The sequence below is a fragment of the Myotis daubentonii genome, chromosome 8 (genome assembly GCF_963259705.1).
Source record: "Myotis daubentonii chromosome 8, mMyoDau2.1, whole genome shotgun sequence".
Lineage (NCBI taxonomy): Eukaryota > Metazoa > Chordata > Mammalia > Chiroptera > Vespertilionidae > Myotis > Myotis daubentonii.
The window spans coordinates 20,746,980-20,759,978 of NC_081847.1; the positions used below are offsets into that span (position 1 = coordinate 20,746,980).

Consider the following 12,999-nt stretch of genomic DNA (forward strand, 5'->3'; position numbering starts at 1 on the left):
ATTGACTACTAGATTGGCTCCTGCCTCAGCACCTTTGCACCTTCTGTACTACTCTACTCCCCACTACACACACACACACACACACATACACACACACACACACACACACACTCGTATGCCTACCTTCTTCTTACTTTTTTAAAAAAATCCTCACCTGAGGATATTTTTCCACTGATTTTTTTAGAGAGAGTGGAAGAGTGAGGGAAAGACAGAGAGAAACATTGATGTGAGAGAAATACATTGATTGGTTGCCTTCTGCATGAGCCCTGACCAGGGCCCAGGTCAGAGAGGAGCCTGCAACCTAGATATGTGGACATGACTGGAATCAAACCCAGGATCCTTCAGTCCGCAGGCCGATGCTCTATCCACTGAACCAAACCAGCTAGGGCTAACTTCTTACATCTTAATCTCAGATCAAATTCAGCTTTCAAGAAAGGCTTTCTTTGACCACCTAATGAGAATTCCTGCAAGGAAAATCTCTCTGAAACACATAATTTGGTGTATCTAAAAAAATCTTGTCCCCTTATTTATGTCTTTATTGTGTGTCTCTCTCCTCTACCCCACATGTGAGAATGTAAGTCTAAGGAGAAAAAAGTATTTATGTTTCCTAATCTTTCTTGTGACCCTGCTGCCCAGCAGTGCCTTCAGAATTTCATTTCAAATTCTGTTTTATTTTCCCTTCACCCAGGCCTTTTTTAAAATGGTGCCCATGCCTAATTCTCACTCTCTTAGCAGCTGTGGCCTTATGCCAGCATTATAAAATTACACTACATGGCTATGGCAACTCATTTTTCCTTTCCCATTTATTAAAAGAGGAACCGAACAAAAAATGCACTTGCTAGATATGCCACCAAAAACATTGGAATTATGGACTACAAAGCTTTTGGAGCACTAGGTTAGGTTCTCTGTCGTTGCAAGCCCACCACATCTAAGATCATTACCACAGGCAGGGTGAAACATTTTGCCAATACTAAATTAGTAACTCCCCCAAAATTCTGTCACTAGGTGTGAGATTGGCATTGACCCTTCAGAATTGGTTCAGTACAACAAGAATTGAGGTACTTGGCACAGCTCACAGAGCACAGATGCTCGGCTCAAAGGGATTCATTAAATGGGCAAAAGCAACACTCTCTGGGAGTAGACTCTAAGCCTTCCGTGTCCCTGAAATTCGTGGATCAAGAAGAGTATTTCCAATGCTTGGAACAGAAATTCAAACCAGCATTTCATGAAGGTGGGTGTTTGAGAATTAAGTTCTTAATTTTTGATTTCCCACCCGAATGGGAATTCCCACCTGAGTTAGATTTAAAAAGACAACAATTTGCCCTCTTTTGAGATTTGTAAGAACCCCCAAAGTACTAGTGCTGCACTGTTGAAAAGTTGTAGGGCACTCCTCAGGTAGTCTGTGGGCATGGATACATGGTAATCATGAACATAATCATCTATGACATTAGTACAGTATCATTTCATAACCCCTGTGGAGCAACTCACACAAAAGCCACTGGCACATATGGCCTCTATGCTCAGATTCCTCTTGTGGTCAGCAGGAACCACTCTCCCTCTTGGCCTGGGAAGCTAAAGAAATGTTTCTACAAAAGCACCCACGCTTCTCCTTGACAGTGTATTACATTATGTATGTTGTCTCTGATTCTGGCAGAGAGTGGAAACCTGGACATTTGCCATGAGCTTGGCTTTGCCACTTGAGGAACTCAGCTCTGTTCCTGGCTCTCATGTGGCTGAAATGGCATGGGTGGCTGCTGGTTTTCTGTCCCTGCTGGCTCAGTTTGGGAACAGTGCATGGTCATGGAAATGGAAGGACCTAGGGAAACATTTACTGTGCTAGGATTACAGAAATATTAACACTAGATTGCCCAAGGAAGTCATTTTGACTGCTTTTTAATTTCAATTAGAAAAACAATTATGTATATAAGGACACAATGTCTTAGAATTTTGTGACTTTTTGTACAACATATAAATGCGTTTATTAATAATTGTAGTTACCTCCCCCTCCTTCATTTCTGGTATATATGTGCTATACCTATATTGCCCAAAAGCAGTCATTTTGACTGCTTGGGAAATTTTAAATAATCAAATGACTCTTATTATTGAATTGAGTAAATTTCTTATATGACCAGTTCAGCTCTGTATTGAAATAACAGTTTTCATTTTTTTTCGATTACCGTCACATGATAACATACAAGTACATGATAAATTGTCGATACTTGATAAGTTGCAGTTGCTCAATAAGCTAAACTAGTACTTGTTATTCGAATATTTATGCAGTGATACTTGTTCTAATAAGTTGTTTATTTTATTTCTTTTGTGCCCTAAATTCATGAAAGAAGTGTCAAATAGAAGTGAGTTATTGGAAAAGCTAAGGAACATAAGTGAAGAGTGCTCCGATATTATTCTTTCACAATGCAGTCATTTTGACTGCTTTTGGGCAATATAGGTATATACTAAGTTTCAGTCTTTCTAGTGTTAAAGGACTTAAAATAAACCGTAGGCATTTAAACCAGTCTGTTCCTACCATTTCCCCATGCGGGCAGAGCCTCATCCTGAGTATGACCTAGTCCAGTGGTCGGCAAACTGTGGCCCCTTGAGTGTGGCTCTTCCCCAAATACCACGTGCGGGCGCACACGTAGAGTGTGATTGAAACTTCGTGGCCACACTCAAGGGTCCAAAGAGCCGCACGTGGCTCACGAGCCGCAGTTTGCTGACCACTGACCTAGTCTGACATCAACTGAAATGTTCCTGCCTCTACTTACTATTATAGTTTGGAGACAGGAGCACAAAGTTAAGAATATGAGTTTTGAGATCAGATACAACTAAATTCTGTTTCTAGTATTTAAGCAAGGAACCAATCCTTCTTAAGCCTCTGTAATAACATTCCCGACCTCCTAGAGTTGTTGTGTATCTTAAATGAGTTCATGTATGTTGAGGGATTGGTACAAGGTACATGTTCAATTAAAATATGACTCAGCAGAGGTATGCTGGGGCTGACTTGAACCAGCTCACACCAGCTTATTGTACCCATCTCTCCTCAACTCTGACATGCATCAACCTCATGCTTGGTAGATTTAACAATACCAAGTAGGTGTATTTCATCACGAAATCTGCAAACCCTTCACATTGGGGCTTCTTCTACCCAGAGAGCCAGTTTACCAGCACCCCACTGGCTTTTTGTATTCAAATTATTGTTCACTATTATCTACTAGCATTTGTTGGCTGGTTGCTTCACTCAAGTAGCCTATCATTTTCATTAATTCCATTCTTAAAAAGTCCCTCCAGCATTTCTACTTATATGAGAAGAAGAGGTGATGCATGGTAGAGGGGAAGCAGCAGCTAATGGTCTTGGGAAATTTGTTCAGACCCATCTTGGAGACCAACATGCCCAAATGTGCGATCTCAACTGAAGCCGGCCTGTTCACCAATGTCTGGCAAGCCCAGCTGGCACCCCATGGAACCATCCAGCACAGAAATCACCCATGATTTCAGCAATCATAGATACTAGGAAATGGAGAGCAGCTTCCAAAGTCCATTTTGCCTGCACCCTTGAACAGCTGCGCCCAGCTGCTGGAGACAAAACCCCCAGGAAACGTGGTGGGACTAAAATCAGACATGGTGATCCAATTAAGGACTCCAAACTGCAAGTGCTGACTCCATCCTAGCGGGCTCTTCATTAGCATTACTAATGAGTTCCTCCAAATCACTCAGTGGTTTGGACAGCTATCTGCATCTCATTAAGAAGACAACTCCCTTTGCCTAGAAATGTATGCTTATGGCACTTAGGCAAATGATCCTTAGCAAAATACGGTCTTGATGCTGGCTAGCTAAAAGGACAATACTCCTTTGCTGGGAATATTGAAGGATTTTCCAAGGATACTTTATGTGGGCAGGCTAGATGAGAATAGCAAACATTAACGTTAAATTCATGAATGCAAGCCAAAACAAGGTGACCACGTAAAGTCATTTTTCAACATAAGTTGTTTCCTTTTTTTTTTTTTTTTTAATAATGAGACATCCTGCATGGGGATATGAATTGACACTTTAATTTAAATTTTATCTTGGCCTTTGTGTTTTACAAAAGGCAAGCAGAGTCTTGTTTGAGTTTGGATTGTCTCAGAAATAAGGCACTGAGACAAAGGTTTGAATGTTAGTACTTAGAGAGATTATCCCAGGAAACACCAGAGTAGGGAAGTGAAACAGAAAAGGAAAGGCAGCCAACGCTGGGTGTGCTAATGAGCAAGTTCCACAGTAAACAATCAGGGCTCAGTTCTCCTGGGGACTCTGGGCCATGATACAGAATCTTACTGTCCAACACCACATACTGCCCAGGAGCACTTGAAAGGTGGCTAGTCTGAATTGAGATGTGAGTGTAAAATGCAAACAAATTTCAAAAACATAGGATGAAAAGAAGAAAAATGTCTGACTAATTTTTATATTGTTTATATATTGAAATTATGTTTTATATATATGATGTTATATAACAATTATTAAAATATTATTCAATTAAATCCTCTTTTTTTTTTTCATTGTGACTACTAGAATATCTGAAATTATACCTGAGGCTCGCATTTGAGACTTGCATTATATTTCTACTGAACAGTGCTGGAGAAGAACATGCCTCTGATATGTCCTACAGGGGGGCTGATCAACTCATGACTATCCTTGATTGAGGGTTGCTCCAGAGAAATTAATCTCCTGGTATTTTGAGTTTGCTTTCATGAGCAGAGAAAAGTACTCAGCTGAGAGTCACAAGAACTTTTCCTCAGAAAGCTGTTGAAGTTGGAAAGTGACAGTGAGTGTCAAGGGGACACAGGTAGGAAACTGACAGCTGCTGCTACCATGCCCCATCCACCTAGTTCTTTCCTGCTCCCGAAGTCTAGACTGTCCCTCTGCTTCTAGGACCCTCTGAATATTGCCCTGAGGAGACCAGGGGAACTTTAGAAATCAGACGTGTTCCGACTGAAGAAGAATAGATAGAAGCAATGATCAATGTTCCAATGAACTGTTAGGAAGAAAAGGAACCGGTGTTATTTCTCCAGGAAGATAGTCAGAGATCAGGGAAGGGAGGTAAATTTGATTTAACAAGGAGAAGGACAATTTTAACCAAACTTTACCTAATGAGATTGGTTGCCTCATAATTTAAAGAATTCCCTGTTAATGGAACTGCTCAGACTAAGGCTGTCAGTAATTTGTAGTCAGTTATGAAATTGAATAGAAGTTACACAAAAATTAGAACCGCTAAGATATCTATTTTCATTTTGAAATTTGGATTTAATTCATGCCTTGAGTAGGGTAGCCATCGGAATCGGGAACTTATACCATAGAATTAAGTCCTATACCCTTTCAGTATTTGTTAGAATGAAATAGAGAAAAGTAATAATTTATTGAGTGTTTATTATGCTCCAAGACACATTTTGGACTTGATATAATGTAATCCCTCAAATAAGACTATACGGTGAGTTATTGCCCCCAGAGGTATACACTGAGATTATAGAGAAAAGACAGTTGCCCAAAGTAAAAAAGTGATGGAACCAGAATCGAATTCAGGCCTGTTGATTCATGCATTCATTATCAGGCACAGACTGAGTGGCTACCTCAGTCCAGAGCCTATGCTTTTCGCCACTAGATTTCTCTCATCAAACACTAGTCTTTCTGGAGGAGTTGGCAGGCATCTTAATTTCTGATAATGAGAGCAATATATTACATGTACCAAATGTATTTTCCAAAAATGCCCACAGCAACATTTCAGGTCCTACATGCTTTGCAGAACCTCACTGCTCCTCATTAAGAGATTGAGTCTATTTTCTCTTTCCTTAAGCCTAGGTGAATTGACTGACTGTTCCGAAAAAAGTTCAGTAGAATTGATGCTACAGTTCTCCTGAGGCTGAGTTCTATAAAGAGCTAAGCTCCCTCTGGCTTGCTCACTCTCTCTATAAACCACTTTGGAACCTGGCAGCCATGCTATGAGGAAGCCCAACCAACATAAAGAGGCCATGCATAGGTGTTTCAGAAAACTGCCCCGGCTAAGGTTTCAGCTGATAGCCAATATTAATCACCAGCCAAGCATGTGTGTGAGGGAATCTTCAGAATATTTCAGCCCAGAGATGTTGAGTTTTTCTGCTGAGGCCTCAGGACTGTGAAGGAGGATTATCAAGTCACTCTTGCTATGTTCGGTCTGAATTATTGGTCCACTGAAAATATGGGCACAATGAGTGAGTGTTTTAGCCATCAAGTTATGGGGGTGACATGTTACACAGCTCTATTAACTGCAACCTTATTTTTCATTTTTACCTTAACTCAGGAATCTCAAAGTAAAATTTAATGCTTAAATATAGTAGCTATATTAGCCATAAGAGTTAACAAAACTACTTTATCTTATGATCTTGAACATACATTTCATAAACCTTATTTTGTCTTTTCTTAAAAAAAGTAAAATGTACATAATCAATAGGATGATTTTTTCCCTTCCTCTAAGAATAAATTTATAAATTTAATACCTGAATCTTCTTTCATGTCAACATCTTCTTCTTCATTATCACCTATTAAAAAAAGATAAAGAAAAATTCATATGAAAGCCAGAAGCACTTGAATTCTCCAATTGATTAATTAAAAAAAGAAAAAGAAAAAAACTTAGTAAAAAAGAGGATGATACCAGTATCATATGATCTTACTCATATGTGGAATCTAATGAACAAAATAAACTGATGAACAAAATGGATCCAGAGACATAGAAGCATGGAACCGACTGACAAATATCAGAGGGAAGGTGGGGAAGGCTGGGTGATGAGAAGAGATTAACCAAAGAACTTGTATGCATCCATGCACAACCCATGGACACAGACAATAGGGTGGTGAAGCCTTGATAGGGGGTGGGATGGAGAGGGTCAATGGGGGAAAAAAGGTGACATATGTAATACTTTCAACAATAAAGATAAAAAAACACTACCCAAACTCTACCTTAGAAACATATACATTTATTCTAATACATCATTACAACATGCAAAAATTAGTTTTGCATGTAAGTAAAGACTGAGAATGGTAAAAACTATGGCAGTTTAATTTTGGTCATTTGTGGGATTACATGTATATTTAGTATTTTGCTTTTAATTAAATAAATATTTTGGCAATGTATATGTAATAAATAATTTATTACTATCCCTTTCCAATATGCATTATTCTGTTTAAAAAAAGAGGAAAAGAGAATGATACATCATGCATTTTTACTGTCTTATATTATCAGGTAAATTAAGAAGAAAGTACACACATTAGAGCACCTGGGGTTTATCTTTTTTAAAAAAATATATATTTTATTGATTTTTTACAGAAAGGAAGGGAAAGGGATAGAGAGTTAGAAACATTGATGGGAGAGAACATCGATCAGCTGCCTCCTGCACACCTCCTACTGGGGATGTGCCCGCAAGCAAGGTACATGCCCTTGACCGGAATTGAAACTGGGACCTTTCCGTCCGCACGCGACGCTCTATCCACTGAGCCAAACCAGTTAGGGCTGGGGTTTCTATTTCTTTAAAAAATTGTCATATATTTATAACAAGCTTTATATGCAATAATTTGTTGTAAAAGTTATGCATGCTCACTTAAATAATTTCAGTTCCTAAAAAATAAAACTCACAGACTTTACATACCACCTTTTCTGCATTTAGTAAGATATGCCTGCTCACCTCAAATATCTGAGAAATGTGGGCTCACCACTGGGTTGTAGTACAACATAGTGACCAAGCCCTGACTGCTACACATCTAAGTCCCAGCCTTTAACGCTGTGCTTTCACATGCCCCACCAGAGTCACCACTCCCGTTTTACTCCCCTCCTCTCCGTGCCCAGGCAACCCCTTCAACTGGATAAGGACATGTGCTTCCTCTGTACTCTGGATGACATATTTGCTGTTTTGAACTTTTGTGTTGTTCTTATGTATTCCTCACATCTAGTCAGTGCCAAATACTGTCTATTTCCATGTTTCCTCCTTTCTACTCACATACTGCAACCCACATTCAGACTATCAGTGCCATTTGCCCTACCTGGATTATGATTTCCAAACTGGCCCTCTGTTCTTGCCACTCCTGACTCCAATTCCTTTTACATGTAGCTGCCAAATCAATCTTAAAATACAATTCTGATCTGGTTCACAACCTTTCAGTGACTCTTTTTTGCTTAATGAGAAAAGTCTAGGCTTTTGGGGGGTAACACTCAAGGCCAAGATATCTGGTTCCAACCAGTTTTCCCCATTTCACCACCCCTGTTCCGTCCATGCTGGCACCTACATACTTGACAACACCTGAATCTTCTCTATTTTCTCAGGGACTCCTTTAGCTTCCTTTACCTGCCTCAGTCTTGGAAGCAAGGGTCTGCTCCATTCCTCCACTCTCATCCTTTAAGGACAAGGCTGAGGTGTCCTAACATTTGCTCAAACCAAGTTTGAATGAATAATATTCCCTTTGACATATTTTATTGCTGTCAACATATGAATGTTAAGGACCTTTGGGTTTATGTCTGCATACAGGTTCCTCCACCCACACATTCTCTAGGCATGTGATCTTGGAGAAGTTACCAAACCTTCCTGAGTTTCAGGCTCATCCTATCTAATAAAAGAGAAAAATGGTAATTGGCGTACAACGATACCCTTTTCATTGGCTAATCAGGGCTATATGCAAATTAACTGCCAACTATGATTGCCAACAAGATGGCGGTTAATTTGCATATGTAGGCACAATGCAGGGAGGCGAAAGGGAAAGCAGGAAGAAGCCCCCTGCCACTGACAGTGATCGGAAACCCAGGGGGGAGCTAAGAGCTGGGGGGCAGGGCAAAGGCGGCCTCAGGGCCGCCTTTGCCCTGCCCCCCAGCCCTGATCGGAGAATCAGGCGCCTTTGCCGCCCTGGCCAGTGATAGCAGGAAGTAGGGGTGGAGCCAGCGATGGGAGCTGGGCACCGTCGAAGCTGGCAGTCCCAGGAGCTAGGGGTCCCTTGCCTGGGCCTAAAGCGGAGCCCACGATCGCGGGGCCGCTGCAGCTGCGGGTCCCCGCTGCCTGAGCCGGACGCCTCAGCCAGAGGCGTCAGGCCTGGGCAAGGGGCCGATCCTGCGATTGGAGGGTGATGGGGGTCAACGCCTGAGGGCTCCCAGTATGTGAGAGGGGGCAGGCTGGGCTGAGGGACACTCCCCCCCACACACACCCAGTGCACGAATTTCGTGCACCGGGCCCTTGGTCAACTATAAAGTGGGAAATAATACTGCCTCCTTTATAGAGCTCTAAAAATTCAATGAGATAATGCCACATAAAGCATTAGGACTGCTACTGAAACATTGTCAAGTGCCAAATATTAGCTATTATTACCACCAAATTCTAGTTACTAGTTAATATATCTATCTTCCAAATATTCATCTCTATATCACAAGTTCTGCAAAGGTAAAGACCATGTGTTATGTTCCTTTGTATTCTGTGGTACCTAATGTAATTAATTTTATACATTGAAATCAATAAAGAAATTTTTCACTGGATTAAATTTCTGTTATTTCCTATGTTGCTCCTATATATTAGGACAAAATGTATCTATGTGATGGTCAGAAAATAATGAGGACTCAGTAAAGATTTGCAACTTCCTTCTGGTTGTGTTTTATAATATAGTAATTTTTAGCCACATTTATTCAATATGGCACTCTTCTTAGTGTTAATTATAAATAAAGATTAGAGGTATATTAGTCAGTGGAAATGGAAAATGTATTTAATTTGAGGTATTAGAAAGGTAATTCATGATAACCATCATTAGCTTTTAAAAAGGTAAATCTTTTGTTCAGCTGTTGGAAACATTAGCGATTTTCTATACAATTTCTTTCTTTAATTCTTCCTATAAATACAGTTTTGGGAGAAAGAATACCTATTTCTTAGAAATATAATTTTCTAACTAAATGATTATCAAAATGTTATAAAGAAAACTCTTCACAGATTCTTCCCTGAACTTACTATATTTACACAGAATTCTGTTTTCAGAACCATCTAAAATCTCTATGACGACAGACTCCCTGGAACCTCAGAGTGGGGTGAGAATGAGTCTCTACAGTTTCTAGGAAAAGATAATGGAAGAGTCCAATATTTGTTTGCTTGTCACCCATGTATCCAATAGTCTACCTGGAAAACACTCATTGGTAGTCTGTTGTGTGCAAGGCTTTGTGCTTGTGGAAACAAAAAACACCTGATGAATCAGACTCTTAAGCAGTTGTCTAGAAACATCATTAGTAAGAAAACTAGAACATGAAGATACATCTGAACATATGGTAGTGAGTTGTCAGTGCCATTATGAAAGGTGTCAGAGAAGGGATAGATGCTTCTAGTGGACTACTTGGAAGGGTTCTTAGAAAATGTGACATCAGAGCAAACATTTCAACTTTATAGACTGTTCTAACAGCATCATCCCCAGAATTAGCCTACTGTGTTGAAGAATAAGATTTGGTGATTTCTTTCATTCATTCATTCCTTCCAGTCATTCACTAATTTATACTTATAGTAGTTAAGTATGTATCCAGAACCTGGACTCAGACTGTTTGGACTTACTTCCAGGCCCAACTATAAATAGCTGTATAATCTTGGGCAAATTCTGTAAACCTATATACTTTAGCTCCTCATCAGGAAAATAGGCATAATAAAGGTACTAATATTCTAGAGTTGGTAATACATGTGCAGTGTTTACACAGAATAAGCATTCAATAAATACTGGCTTTCACTATTACGATGTCATTATTATACTACTTTTACTACCTAAACAACCATTTATGGAGCAACACCACATGCCAGAACTATGCAAGGCCCTGAAGCAATGGGTTTACAATTCCTTCCTTCAAAGAGCTCCCAAAGAAGTGGGTGATACAGAAAATTAAAACAATAATCAGAAGAGAAAGTAACAGAGTCTCTGGTGCAGGTATGCAGAGGTTCTACTGAGAAACAGACATGTGGCCGCTAAGTCAGAGAGAAAGTCTGTGAAGGCTTTCCAGAAGAGGTGAGACTTACACGGAATCCTAATTGGTGAGAATTCACTAGGGGGGAAAGGCTGCAGTAGATTCCCAGCAAAAGTGGATGCTCTGCCTATTCCTCCATGTTCCTTGATGCTTCAGTGATTGCCAGTCTAACATCCAGCTGCCAGCCCCTAGGTCTCTTTGTCTGAGGTTTTTCTCTGATTTGTTTGCATCCACTCAAGAAATATAAGGGAATTTTCACACCCTAGAGGGCATCCTATATAATAAAAGCCTAATATGCAAATTGTCCCCTCAACCAGGAGTTTGACTAAGAATTCGGCCGCTCTCTATGACGTGCGCCGACCACCAGGGGGCGGCACAGAACATGGCGGGTGTCGGCAACAAAGAGCTAGCAGCAGGTGGCAGTGGAGGCACTGCTGGCCCTGATGGGTCCTGAGTAGAGCGGGACTATGGTGGGATAGTGAAGCAGGTGACCAGGTGTTGCCAGGCCAAGGTAGGTGCAACAGGAGGCCCAACACCCTGCCAATTGCCCCACAGACGGCAACTAGTGGTGGCTCTGACACTTCCATTACAGAGAAAGGGCAAATAGCAATATTAAAATATTTCTTCTAATTATTTTCCTTTCAATGTGCACAAATCCGTGCACCGGGCCACTAGTTCTTTTGTAAACAACTGACAAGAGTTGCATATAAGTACTCCAGCTCCCTTGCTTCTTGGTGGGCTAATTCAGAAGCATGCTCTATACTGTGTCCGAGTCTCCTTCTCAGCATTGGAAATGAGCCCCAGTTGTCCAGTAGTAATGTGCTTATAACTTAACATTCCTGCCTTCTTCAATTTCCTGTCTCCCTTCCCCATTCCTCTGATGGTATTTCCTGGGATCATGTCCCAAATAAATGACTCCCACTTGAATTATTGTTTCAGATCTACTTCTGTGGGGACCCAACCTAAGACAAGGGTAATTACACTCAAGAAGAGGGAAAGGCAGCTGTAAAAAAACATGGATATAAATAGTCAAGATGCTTTTAAGGAAATAAAACAAGTTCTGAATGACTGGAGAGGGGAGTTATAGGAGAAACTAAGGATAAACTAATCTGTTCCGACTAGATAATGAAGGATCTTCCATGCTGAGTATGATGGTTAATTTTATGTATCAACATGACTAGGTCATGAGGTACCCGGTCATGGGGGGCCAAGACATTTGACAAACATTCTTCTGAGCATGTCTGTGAGGATGTTTCTGGTTGAAATTAACATTTAATCAGTAGACTGAGTAAACTTCTGCTAGAGTTCCTTTGTGCTGGGACACCAGAGTTTTCTTGCCTTTGACTCATATTGAAACACCTGGTCCTCCTGGGTCTCAAGCCTGCAGGCATTTGGATAGAAACTATATAATTCGATCTCCTGGTGCTTAGGTCTTTAGATGCCTACTAAAACTACATTCATCACATATGGATCTCTAGATAGCCAACTACAGATTTTGGGACTTGTCAGCCTTCATAATTGTATAAGCAAAATTCTTTCTAATAAACTAGAGGCCTGATGCATGAAATTCATGCATGGGTAGGGTCCCTAGGCCTGGTTGGTGATCAGGGGCGACCGGCGGGGTGATCTGGGGGGCCCCCTGGCACCCACCTTGGCTGGCATGGGGCCTGCAGGCTGGGGGCAGCTCCTGCATTGAGCATATGCCCCCTGGTGGTCAGTGTGCATCATAGCGACCAGTTGTTCCCCCATTTGTTTGATTTGCATATTATGCTTTTACTAAATAGTATATCTATCTATCTATCTATCTATCTATCTATCTATCTACCATCTATCTACCTATCTATCTATTTATCTATCTATCTGTCTACCTATCTAATATATCTATATATATATGCTCTTGGTCCTATTTCTCTGTAGAATCCTGATTAATGCCCCAGATTGAATCATTTAAACTTTATCTTGAAAATTAAGCAACTTTGAACAGAAGAATAACATGCTATCTTTTGAGAGATAACATTTTTATGATACAAATT

The 12,999-nt window shown here is 40.5% G+C and overlaps 1 protein-coding gene across 1 annotated transcript in view; it reads right to left on the reverse strand.

The window, feature by feature from the left end:
* The window catches only part of LOC132239341 (ADP-ribose glycohydrolase MACROD2-like), a 792,923-nt gene that overhangs the window by 176,490 nt on the left and 603,434 nt on the right, over positions 1–12,999 (reverse strand). Inside the window, exon 5 of the mRNA XM_059705503.1 lies at positions 6,504–6,545. Coding sequence (XP_059561486.1) covers positions 6,504–6,545 — 42 coding nt within the window. The remainder of the gene's footprint in view (positions 1–6,503; positions 6,546–12,999) is intronic.